This window comes from Glycine soja, chromosome 7 (genome assembly GCF_004193775.1).
Source record: "Glycine soja cultivar W05 chromosome 7, ASM419377v2, whole genome shotgun sequence".
NCBI lineage: Eukaryota > Viridiplantae > Streptophyta > Magnoliopsida > Fabales > Fabaceae > Glycine > Glycine soja.
This window is the reverse complement of record NC_041008.1, coordinates 38,623,883-38,637,404: the sequence shown is the minus strand read 5'-3', so window position 1 is coordinate 38,637,404 and position 13,522 is coordinate 38,623,883. Positions and strand designations below refer to the sequence as shown.

The 13,522-nt window shown below is 30.2% G+C and overlaps 1 protein-coding gene across 3 annotated transcripts; it reads left to right on the top strand.

Annotated features, from left to right (window-relative positions):
- Positions 1–8,904: 8,904 nt before the first annotated feature.
- On the top strand, positions 8,905–11,617 carry LOC114419538 (E3 ubiquitin-protein ligase RMA1H1-like). Of its 3 annotated transcripts, none has more exons than XM_028385233.1 (2): positions 8,905–9,003; positions 10,659–11,617. In XM_028385233.1, the coding sequence occupies exon 2, from the start codon at positions 10,708–10,710 to the stop codon at positions 11,452–11,454; it is 747 nt and encodes a 248-aa protein (XP_028241034.1). In that variant the 5' UTR covers positions 8,905–9,003; positions 10,659–10,707; the 3' UTR covers positions 11,455–11,617. The 3 variants fall into 3 exon arrangements, with proteins under 3 accessions (XP_028241034.1, XP_028241033.1, XP_028241035.1); XM_028385232.1 differs by having other exon boundaries at positions 8,929–9,003; positions 10,654–11,617; XM_028385234.1 differs by lacking the exon at positions 8,905–9,003 and adding an exon at positions 9,010–9,974 and having other exon boundaries at positions 10,654–11,617.
- The last annotated feature ends 1,905 nt before the right edge of the window (positions 11,618–13,522 follow it).

The window sequence follows — 13,522 nt, the reverse complement described above, 5'->3', positions numbered from 1 at the left end:
TTCTACGCCCCAGCGGCTAACAACCTTGGACAGTATCTGTATTTAATTTATGTGGTAGACTTATCTCTCGTACACTTGCAATTTCATGTTCATTAATTGTCGCATGTATATTATGGAGGACCACTTGATCTACCGTCAAACTAAGGTGCTCTAGATTTTAAGAATATCTTCATTTTTCTTTTCTTGACAGAGATGATTAGATGAGATTTTTCTAGACGGAAATTTTAATAATTATTTTTATCTTTGAACGTGTAAAATGTTAATAAATTCATCTTAAAAAATAAAAATTCAAATTTTAGTTTCTAAAAATAAAAAATGTCACAAATCTATCAATTTATTAATTTTTTTCTTGTTAATGAAAGAATTTAATGATATATTCAAGAATAAATTTATCAATATTTGATATATTAAGAAACAAAAATAACTATTTATCCAAATTAAAATCAAGAAAATAAACCCCTAATCTTTTTACCCGTAACAAATTCAAACTATACAACACCTCACCATGAAATTTTTTCTTTCTCTAATCAAAACAAAACTCTTCTCTTTCTACTCGTATCTCATGCAACATTCCATGCATGCCAATGTTGAAAAAACAACCATACGAATACCATTAAAACCCCTAATCTTTCCTTAATCCAACATTGACCCGTATGCACCATCACTTATCCTTCACTACTTCATGCATTGCATGCACCTAACTGCACATTCCTAATAGTAATGTTAATAATTAATTAATTTTAAGTGGTCGACCAATATATTACTCTCTTTATTTTTATTTATAAGACATAATTAACAAATTTTTTTATCTATTATTATAAGACTTTTATTTCATTTCTCTTGTGCATAAATTATATTTTACTAAAATACCATGAATTGTTTTTTTTCTCTCCTATAAAAATTGGAGAAAATGATAGGTTTCTAATAAAATCAAGGATAACTTTAAAAAAAACATTATAATTATAAATAAATTTAATGCTAATAATTAAATTAATTAATTTTTTAATTAATAAAAATTAGTTAACTGCTATATCTTATAACGAGATACAGATCGAAGAAGTATGCTATAACTTCTGAAGAACTCTAGCCCATTTTTTTTAATATCCTGTTGACATGAAAATTTAAGTTGACTTTGTCTTGGAAAGTGTGTGTGACAGAAAAACACAATACATTCTATTGTTCTAATAAATTTATTTAAGAATATCACAATAATTTTACTTATTATTTTTAAAAATTAATTTCTCTCTCCTCCTCTGTTACTTTTCTCTCTTCTCTCATGGTCATTTATTGCAACCTATTTACAGTTTTCTCTGTAGCTTCCCGTAAGTTGCTTCCATGGCTTCTAGCCCCCTCATAGACTTTACGGCTGTACGCAACCAAACCTGGTTTTTTGTGTGTGTGATTTCCGTCAAACTTTTCCTTTTTTTATTCTTTAGTTTATATATTTAAACCAATTATTTATAACCACTTTTTTGTATGAAATTCGCAGAGTGATATTTGGTACCATATAGCATTGCTCTTTAAGAACAAAACATATCATCACTTGTGAGTCAATATAAATCTTGCTATAGAAAATAATATACTTACGGCAATATATATTGCAAATTAAATTATGGATACGCGCGTATCTAATTTATTGACTTATCCTTTCTGCTTTGTCTTTTTCTTCAAGGAATTTGTTGGTTGTCTTTGATTTGTTTGCTTTTTTTCCCTTTTAGCATCTAAAATGGTTGCTTTTGGAGTTGCGAAAGAGGGTGAAGACAGTCTTTTTTTTCTTTTCTTTTATATATTAAAAAAACACAAACATCCTTCATTAGAGATAACCATGGTTAAATATAGTAAAATTATTATATACAATTTTTTTTTCATATATTTAATACAGTTACATATTTAAAATTAAAAATTGATAATACTTATCAAATTAAATAGAAATAATTTTGCGTCAAGTAATCAACGTACTCTTAATGATAATCCTTATTTTGTTTTGACGTTAAACAATTAATTCTCTTATTTTTAATTTAAAATATATGTTTTAACATAAATATATAAATAAGATAAATTTATAAGACACATATCCCAATTATTCAACGTAACTTAAAAATAAACACTCGCGGAATAGAGTTAGCTTGTTCATGTGGTTGGACAAGTGGTTGTTTACACAGAAGCATACACTGCATTGCATCATTTCCTCTGCACTTTTGCAGCATGGAAGTTCGCTTGGTCAAAAAATACAACATGGTATCATATAGTATTATTGTTATAGCAGATATAACCATGCTTTCTTAAACATACAGTCAGAGAGTTCAATCATATATCAAACTTCTATGTATAAAAGAATATTTGTTTAAAGAAGTCGATCGACTTAATTCTTCAAGGAATTAGAGTGTTTGAAAACGCGTTAAAACCACGTCGAACGAAAACATGCATGTTCTAACTTCTAATGCAAAAATTAATAATGAAGTTACATGAATGTAGACATAAACACACTCTTAATCTTTAGCTTTTGCATTGCATCTTCTTTAATGTAGACATAAACACACTCTTAATCTTTACAATTTACAATTTAGTTATCAAAGATAATTTTGTTCGAGTTAGATAAAATTATTATGGATGATAAAACTTTCCCTTCAATATTTAACACATTTACATATCCAGGATTTAAACTAAAGACCTCATATTAAGTTGAAATAATCTCACATCAATTAATTCACCCACTTAGTGGTCTCAAACTATTCTAGAAAGCATATATTTTTTAAAAGTAAACTAAATCCTCATGAAAAACACTCTTAATAGTGTTGTTATTTCAAGGCTAGGACAAATAACTAACCCCAACAAAAAAAATTAAATTCAAGTAAAAGCTCATTTAACTTATTCGTACACCATCATATACTCATGAATCAAATAATAATATAGTAGCAATTGATGAGAGCATAGCTAGGGTTGAGTATTTTCTGTGGATGTGCAACAAAAATCAGAAGAGTGGAGCTTCTAGTCGGCTTTGAGGGATTTATTCTCTTTATACATGAATAATTTACCTCCCCTAAATTTTCTAGCCATGTGATATGGATTGTCTTTAGCTTTAGAATTCATATAGAGCGCGCCTTTTAGCATTTGTTCTTGTGCAGTGTAAGTTTGATGTTGTTTAGAAGTTATGAGTCAAAAAAGCTAGCTAGGTTTCATCTCTATGGTGCTGCCCTAGCTGAATAATAATGTCAAAGAGATGATGAGACGAAACTGGACTTGAGGTTACAATGTTGTTCCATAAGGAAATTCGTGTGTTGTTGTCCTTGCCAACGAGAACTATGAAAATTTATTGAGTTTGACTTGAAGGTCCAATTCTGATATAACTAGGCACATCGACTCAATAAAGAGAACCAACTAAATTCTGTCAATGAATGTTAGCACTCAGTAGTCAGTAGCTAGCGGTGGAATCAGAATTTTTGTAGAGAGCAATATAATTAAGAGAATATATAAATTAAATATAATTTTTTATGGATATTTTTAGGTATTTAATAACTATTTTAATTAAATATCTTTTAAAATATTTGTTTATTCATAACACTCTTTTAGATTTCTCTTTTTTCGTTACTTATATATCTATGTTTGCTATTAAATAAAAAAAAAACTTGAAATTTTTTTGAAAAATATTGCAAGAGATGTTATGCATTTTTTATATAAAGCAAAATTTGTACGAGAATACGAAAAAAAACTAAAATATCTATGAATTTTACAATAAATTTAAGGAAATAATTATATTTTTGACAAAATCACAGCAAATTTTGCAGGAAAATATTGTAAAAGAAATTGTAAAATTCATAAAAAAAATTGTGCATAAAAAATTCACAAGAAAAATTTGCATGCAAAAGAAAATTCACAAGTTGAAGTCATGTTGTATAAGTTTCTTATACCAGAACAAGGATATAAAGTCATAAAAAATAGGTTTGAAAAATGAAGAAAAAAGTTTTATATTGTAAAAATTGGTTAACTAATGAAATAATTCATATATATAAAAAAAACACATTACAGTAACACCCTTATGTTTTACTTGAATAACACAATGACTCCCTCTGTTTGAAAATATTTCTTTGGTACCCCTTCTTGTAACAACGTTCGGTTACAATTGGTTTAAAAAGTTGAAATTAACTTGAAATTATCCATAGTTACACAATATACACAGCTCCTATTTTTTGTTTTTTGAAAAATGTAAATTATATTAAACCCAAAATGATACAATAATAAACAGGGCATACCTCGAAGTTAAAGAAAATCAAAAATCTCCCTAATACAAGAAGATCTATATCAAGATGCTAAAACAAATGCAACAGGTACGCTTATCTAAACATAAGAAACTTAATCTTGCTAATAATCTCTATTACAGAAAATTAATAGTTACACAATATACGCAGCTCCTATGTTTTATACATATTAGAAATGCACAGCTGTGTTTTTAAACATTATGCACAATAACTCTATTGTTTCATATCTAGATTATCAATTGAGAGAACCAAAAGTCCCCAATTTGAGTTATAGGGCATCGATCTGCACTGATTTGAGATGTAGGGGACCAATGTACATCTATCTGACATTATTTGGTCTTTAAACATATTCTATAAACCTCAATTTGAGGCTTTGTGTATTTTTTTTAAACTAATTTAAAAAGGATTGTTATTTGAAAATAAATAGAGTTTTAGAAAAATAATGAGGTTTTTATAATTAAATAAATAAGAAGAAATAAATTTATTAATTAAAATAATGATTTAAGAGAAAATAAAAAAGATATTCATTTGATAAGAAATAAAATAGAATTTGTTTTTATAAAATAATAAAAATAAATAAATTGGGTGAATAATAGGTTATGAGTATCCTAACTATAAATAGTGTTAGGTATGCTTCCTCTTTCTCTCAATTTCGTTTTCATTTCTTCTCCTCCCAAAAATCTCTCTTTTCCCGCACACCATCAAATCTATCTCAGAAAAACGATAATCTCGAACTCATTCACCATCGGATCATCGTGAAATTTAAACATCAGGTTCGCAACTCAATTCCTAGCATTCTCACCGATGAGAATTACAAAAACATGTCGAAGCTAAGAGAAAAACCCTTTTTATTTTCCTGTAGAAACCTAAAACTGTCTCTGTAAAATCACGATCTCACATTCGTTAACCGTTGGATTGTCGTGAAATTTTGATATGTGATTCGCGATTAATCTTTGCACGTCTTCACTGTTGGGATTTGCAAAAAATGTCTGTGGAGGGAAAAATATGCATCACACGTAGGACCATGAAATAGAGGCTTCAATTCCTTCTTCTTTTTAACGTTTGAGAATCCTAATAGAGCAATCAAAGGATGAGCTTTAGAGAGCACCAGAAATGCCACAATTGATAACAGAGAATACTTGAGCGACTACATCGAGACAAGAGATGAGTTATTCACAATTAGGGATTAGTGAGAACATGTGTAGGAATCGTTAGAGTATTAATTGGAATGGATTTTGGGGTGTTTCTGTAATTTTTTATGTTATCCTTATAATTACAATTGTGAATTATATATGTTTGATGAATTAGTTGATGTCCCAATGAGAAATTGCTCTGAAATTGATGTGTTCTTGTGTTGAGTGTGAACCCTTAAAAAAATTGATCTCTTTTTATTAACGTGAATTATATTCTAAATAATATTATTCAATGACTTATTTTATACGAATTATTATCTTGTTCTAATTTTTTCCACGACGATGATCAACATGTTCTGTGTATATATTTATTGTAATACTAAAATAATAAATTAAAGAAAGTTGTAAGGTTAATGCTTAGTGGTAATTTCTTTTGATGTAATATTAAATTAATTGTTATAAAAACTCTTTTGATTAAAAATAATGTAGTTTGATTTACTATATATATGTGTGTGTGTGTGTGTGTGTTTTGTGTCATGCAAATATGATTGTTGTGTGATGTGTATATGAACTGTGAGGTGTAATAAATTATTATTATTATGACATTATAATATTATTATGGTGATTGAGTAATACAAAGTGGAATGTGTCAATTTGCTAGATACATGTAAACATGAGATGATTGATTGTGACATTATGAGATGTTAAATTGTGGGCATGATATTGGGTTGTGGATAAGTGTGTGTGTTTAACACTTATGTGACAATAATTATGTTGTGAGCTGTGAATTATACAATAACCCGACCAATGTTGATATTGAGAAGAGTGTTGATGCGTAGTGTTAAAGGAAAAGTGTGTGTTTCTTATTTAGGAACCAATCTTAAATTATAGCCCAATGTCTTAAACGTGTTTGAAATACGAGTGTGAGGTCGTGAGTATTGTATAATTCATGGGTAGTGTTTATAAATGAAATATATGATGAATTGTGGAATAACATGTTGCTTTGAGATTATTGTATTGTTATTGAGATTAAGTATAAGTGCAAAGTTGAACATGTGTTAATTTGTGAGATACGTATAAACATGTGATGATGGATTATGACATTATGAGATGTGAAATTGTGAATGAGTTTTGATTGTAAATAAGTGTGTGATTAACACTTGATGTGACATTACTTGTATTGTAAGCTGTGAATTGTACAATAACCCAACCAGTGTTATCTTGAGAAAAGTGTTAATGTGCAGTGTTACAGGAAAAATGTAGGTTTCCTACTTAGGAACTAGTGTTAAAGAAAAAATGTAGGTTTCCTATTTAGAAACCAGTGTTAAATTGTAGCGCAATTGTGTTAAACATGTTTAAAACACGAGTGTGAGGTTGCGGGTATTGCATAATTCATGAGGAGTGTCTGCATGCAAAAATTATTTTAGGGGTTGGACCTAAATCAGGAGGGAGAGGTCCTGACGGACTCTTCGGAGTGTAGGCTTTGGGGGTCACCCGATTTGAGTGTTCCTTTAAGCCTGTGCCAATCCCACATGGTTGGAGCATTCTTGCAAAACAACGTAACATTGACTGGTCTCCCTATGATTTTACTTAGTGAGAGTGACCTGACATACTCATTATGTGGTGCGTCTTGTTATGCACTCCTAAGCGCCCTAGTGTAATTTTTCACTGACATGGTACCACATTGCATATAGGCTTGAGTCTTTGAATAAATGTTGCATACGCTTGCTAATTGTTTATTATGAAATTGATGGATTATTATGTCTTGATCGGAGTGTGTGATTCTTGTATAATGTGATTGATGATTGAAAAGTAAATTTTGAATGACAAAGTGGTGAAATTGCGTGAGTTATCTTGTTTATATGATATGTATATCTAGTTGTCTTGCTTCTCTATTAGTTAAGAATGTGATAACTCACTTTTTGTGTGTTGTTTGTGTTTGGATCCTGTGATGATCTTGAACGTTGTATTCGGGAGAGCAGATGACTAGGTGAATTGCTTTAAGGAACTTTGTGTTGAAAGACGTCGGGACACAATGCTCTGATAGGATATGACATTGGGGCATAAGTTTTTATATTAATTGCATGATGTTAGTTTATTTTATTTTATCTCACTAATTTAACAAAATATTTTTGTAAATTTTGACGGCCTTATTTTGAGCCGAATATATTTTTAATAAGTTTTAATTGATAATAGTGGAGTAAATGTGAACTTTTTATCCACATAAATTTGTTTACCGATATTTTTTTATATATATTATTTATTTATATACATATTGGGATAGAGAGTATCACACTTTAACTTTTAGGAAAGCCAATTGGTTGGAGATAAGGAAGTGAAGATAATTAATGAAGGAAAAAGAGTGTTGGTGTTGACAGCGTAGTTGGATAAGGTTACAAAGGAAAGAGGAACTAAAGAAAGAAAACGATTTTACAGGGAAGGGAAGGAGATGAGTTTCTTTGACCCAAAATAAAAGATATGAAAATTTTCATGATTTGATCTCATGGGTTTCTTTGAATGCTTTTAGAAATTAGAACAAAAGCATTTGAAATTCAGAGTGAAAATGAGAGGTTCTTATTGCACCGTATGAGAACATCACACCTATAACTAAAAGTTGATAAAGGCTAGAAATCAATTATAATTCAATTTAGATATAGACATAAAATAACATAGATTAAAAAGAATAAACAATCAAGAACATCAAGTATACATATAAAGATAAAAGTATAATAAGTTGAAATAATTAGAGTCAAATTTTAAGGCTAATAACAAATATAACGTGTGAAATGTAAAATAAAATATTAAAATTATTTATATGAGAAGGTGAGAAAAATTTGAGTATTTTTTTATAAACCCTGTTTTTCTAGAAAAAATATATTTTATAGGGATCAAAATATCATGTAAGCCAAAATTATTTAGAAACAAAATTATATACCTTTTGGAAGGAGAAATATAATTAAGTCATAATAAAACGACTTAAATATATTTTTTCATACCTTTAATATACTTTTTCAATTTATTACCCAAAAAATATATTTATTTTATTTTATTATTTGATATTTTTAAATTTTTATTTTTGATACCTTCCATTAGTCTAAATATATTAAATGATAACATAATAATTTATTAACTTGTTATATAATTACTTAATCCAATAATATAACACTCTAATTGTTTCTCACATAACTAACAACAATTTGAAAATCTCAGATAATAAAATAAAAAAAGTAATATATTACAGAAAAATATTTTAAAGCTTAATAAAATCACCTATTTACAATGTTGACACTGTTAATTTGGTTAAATTAATTTTTAGGTTTTTTAATTTATTATTTTTGATCGATTTAATCTTTTATTTTTTTCAATCTAATTTGATCCTCTAATTAAAAAAAAAGGATATTTTGATCCTCAATGTTGATAATTTGTCCATAAAGAATAATTAGAAGACTTCGAACTAAAATAATAAATGTGAGGGGGAAAAATAATTTAACCTTTGTTTTCGTGTGACTGGGGTAAAAAATAAAAACTATATAAACAACGCGCTGCATCAATTCCCTCCGCTCTGATAATAAAGCCACTCGCCGCTCTCTGCACCCTCCTCTCTCTCTCTTTGGGTATGTCTTTTTAGATCTTATCAAATTTTACATTTAATATTCAAATATTTGTTCCTTACTAATAAATGCATGAGATAAATCAATCTTATGGATTTTCATTGTTCAAGCATGGTTATGGTAGCTTCCTCTTCCGTCTCGTTGCTTTATGCCGATTGTTACGTGCCAATTTTTATGGATATGTGAGCAGTTTCACAATTTGTTGGATCTGTTTATTTATTTATTTATTTATTATTATTATGGATCGCAATACGAATTCTCTCGCTGGGTACTATCTTCAATTCTTCATCACAGAACTCTTGGTTCCAAGTTCCAGCAACATCATCACTATTGTGTTTATGAAACGTTATTTGTTTATTTATTTAAGTTTGAATGCTGATGGGAGCGTTTTTGGTTTTGGAATTGATGTTTCGCCTAACTCTGATTGTCTACTGAGTCATGACAGTGACCTTCCCTGCCATAGACACAGATGAAGTGATATGCTATATCATTTTTTAATTCTCTCTCTCTCTCTGATATATGGTATGTTTGGTTTAGCAATTAACATATATTCTGATATGTGGAACTGTTTTGATAAGCGGAAAGTAGTAAAGAAAAGAGTGGAATGTTTTAAAATTTAGATTGAATTTTTCACTTTTACGTTTTACTTTAATTAATTTTATTTATTTATTTCATTTTACTTTCCCAAACCGAATCTTAAAGTTATAAAATATGTTTGAGTTTTAACGGGAATTCCTACATTTTGATGGACAAAATAAGAAAAAGAAACTTATTACTTTAGAAGTAAAAGTATTATTTAACTCTCTCAAGAAGAAACATATATATGAAATTTGTTATTATGCTTTTGTATTGTTGGGTTTTATTTTGCAGTTTTGTACTTGGTCATGGATATTGAGGTGGAGATCTGGTTTAATGCCCTTTGTGGATAATTAATTGCATTAGATTTCGGGAGTGACTGATTCTTAATAATTGAAGTCATACGATGCTCTCTCTCTGCTATGTTGGTTTTTCTTTTTCTTGCTTTATCAGGCAATAGGCATGGTGGAATACCAATTTATTAATACTTTAATTTAATGTCCTGTTCTTTGTTTCTTGAGTGCTAATTAACGTCCACCTATTTTGAGCTGGATTGGGAATTTGGGGTGGACTGAGACAAAAGAGAATGAGAATTTTAATAAGTATTGTGATAGAAAAGAAAGAGAGAAATGAAAAGATAATGAAGGTAGAAGTGAGTAGATAATTATAACTTTTCTTGTTTCTTTTACGTTGAGTGCAGCTATGAAGAGAGTGATAAACTTACATCTATGGAAATGAAGGGAGAGGGGAAATAATAAATATAACAAGTCATGTGAAGAAAAAATGAAAAAAATAGACAAAGTAATAAAAGAAAAAGGAAATATGTATTGAATATTTTATATTTGTGTTTAAATTGGCAGTGAGATCCAAAAACCACCACTATCATAATTTTTCATTATACTAAAAAGTAGCTTTATAACTACCATAATTTTATCTTGATTTACTGCATTTCCAAACAAGCACTATATGACCAAAAAAAAAAAACAAGCATTATATGAACTTAATGACCCTTGACATTTCTTTTGATTTTGTGTATTAAATTGTTTTGGTGGATCAATTGATCTCTTGAGTACTCAGATCAGTGCTGGACAAGGACAAGTAACCAAAATTCCAAGAAGGGTTCATTAATACATGGCCTTAGAGCACTACCTTTCGCAGGAATGGAAAACCAGCCCCAGCCCGAGCCCGAGCCCCATGACAGTGACAGAAAACCTTGATGGGTGTTTTGATTGCAACATCTGCTTAGATTTTGCACATGAACCAGTGGTCACCCTTTGTGGCCACCTATACTGCTGGCCCTGCATCTACAAGTGGCTCCATGTCCAAAGTGCTTCTCTTGCACCAGATGAGCACCCTCAATGCCCTGTTTGCAAGGATGACATATGCCACACCACAATGGTTCCTCTCTATGGCCGTGGCCAGGGCATAGCTCATAGTGACCGTGATGGAAAGGCATCATCCTATAGAGGCAGTTTTATACCACCAAGACCACCTGCTTTGGGTGCTCAATCTCTCATGTCAACATCATCTCAAAGTGCTCAACAACTTCCATATCGCAACCCTTATCAGAATCAGCATTTCAACCCTCCTTTGTACCAAGATGAGGATGAATCATCATCACAAATGCTGAATCCTGGTGCCAACATGGTGGCACCAGGATTCCCCCACCTTGTGGTTGGGATGTTTGGAGAGATGCTTTATGCCAGAGTCTTTGGCAACTCAGAAAATTTATACAACTATCCAAATTCTTATCACCTGGGGGGAAGTAATAATAATAGCCCCAGGTTGAGAAGGCAAGAGATGCAAGCAAACAAATCATTGAACAGAATCTCAATTTTTCTGTTTTGTTGCTTCCTTCTGTGTCTTATTGTCTTCTAAGCAAGTAATTGGATTGTTATTATCTATTGTCCCATTGTATAATTTGTAAAGAAACACGGGTGTAAGCTCTGAGAACGAGATAGATTGAGCAATGTTAGGGTAAAATAACTGGTGTTCTTCAACATTTACTGCAATATATCAGAGCTCATTTTTCAGATTGTCACTCTATACGACTATCGAAGATGTTGTATTGTACTGCACCCTATTCTATGCCATGCTACAGTTTTAAAAAAACAAACTTGGTACCTGTAAGACCCACTTATGGTTACAATTTCACTTGCCTAGCTCAAAATTTTGGGCACTTGTTGCTTGAAGTGAACAACATATCAATCCGACCAAGATGATTGAACATGGACTTAGACAATTGGTCTGTTTAATTTGTAGAAATCAAATGTCTCATGCAAGTCGTGGTGGTAGTTTTGTTGTGATATTTGATATTGCAGATAAATGTAACCGCAATTACGGTGTGTTATGGTTGTAGAGACCTTAAAAATTAAAAACTTTGTAGTTGCTGTTAAATACGCAGTTGCAGACGGATTGAGTGAAAAATCTTTTCCTTTGAAGACATTAAGGGAATAGAAGAGGAGGAACAAATTCCCAACTCCAACTCTTACGCAATCATAAATGTACGAATATTCACAAGGTTTACCCATAAGCGGTGAAACTGTTTTTTTTTGGACAAGGTACCTATAATATAATTATAGTATAATATCTTCACAGTATTATAGCAGGTTGATCCAATCTAATGAATAAATAATTGCATGGGACAACATAGATAATTTTGTAAAGGATAAGATTTGCCTCTTGAAGCAATGAGCTAGCTGTCCAGGGTCCACAATTATAAACCAACAAACGTCACAATGCATGTCGAACTCGAAATGGCTGAGTTCTGCTTTTAGGGAAAAAAAACTACATATCAACTACTCGAGCTTCTAAGAAAAACTTTTTTTTATGTCCATCTTTAAGCTTTCTGGTGGTCCATTTGGACTTCGTATTAGAGTTGGAGGTTTGAGTTCCAATATGTTCACTTCGTCCAGCTGGGAAGGGGACATTTACCATTAATGCCTTGCACAATTTTATTTTATTTTTTGCAATCAGAGTCTTAATTTTTGGATATACAAACAGAGAAAATATCTTATTGACAACCATCATTTTTTATTATCTCTTTTATCTTGTCTGATTTTTTTTCTTTTTTGGTAGGATTGAAATTTAGTGAGAAAGTTTTCAGACTTAAAAGAGCACTTTTAGTATCCCACTCTAAGAAGATTTGGACATGTGACTTGTCTAATTCTTATGATAAATCATCCTCTCTTCCTGTGACTATCCAATAACAATCGTGCCTCGTTATTTAATAAATAATTGTGGTTCGTGTGATAGTGAGATAGTTAAGTATGTTGTTCACATTTTAAGAATGATTATTTTTTTCCCCGATAGGTAGTAATGGAAAAAATAGTTAATGATAAATTGAGAATAATAAATATGTACACCAAATGAGATAATTGTCATTATAATAGTTATAGATAATAATTAGTTAATTACCTTATTAGTGACTCTTTAGTCTTAATTGGTTGGCCTTCACACTAATTTGAGTCATTGAGCTAAATTGACGTTTGAAGTATTTTGATAGCTTTTTTTGCATTTTGATAACATTTTTTGTATTTTTACCATAATTCGAGCTATATGTTTGATTTTTATATTCATTGTACATTAGGAAAAGAAATCTACAACTTCTGTGAAAAGATACGTGGGCTAGTTTGGATGTTTAAAATGGGCCTTGAACTCAAATCAAATGTGTAGAAGGCTGAATTAATGGCACCTTCTTTATTGCTAAGTATGTTACCTGTTCTACTTTTTTTTCCCACAAAAATACTTCTCGTGAAAACACTTTTCCGTTGGTAAACACACAAGACAAAAACGAGTTTCTATTATGCATTGGGTGTGTGTGCTTTTAATACAAAACAAAAGCATGTTTCTATTTTGTTTTAATTGATGATACAAAACGAAAACTCATTACCATTTTATATTGGGAATGCATCCCCCCAAATGCATAACGAAAATGCATTTTCAT

Bases quoted from the DNA above. Each gene is read 5' to 3' on its own strand.
- LOC114419538 (XM_028385233.1), top strand. From the start codon at position 10,708: ATGGCCTTAGAGCACTACCTTTCGCAGGAATGGAAAACCAGCCCCAGC.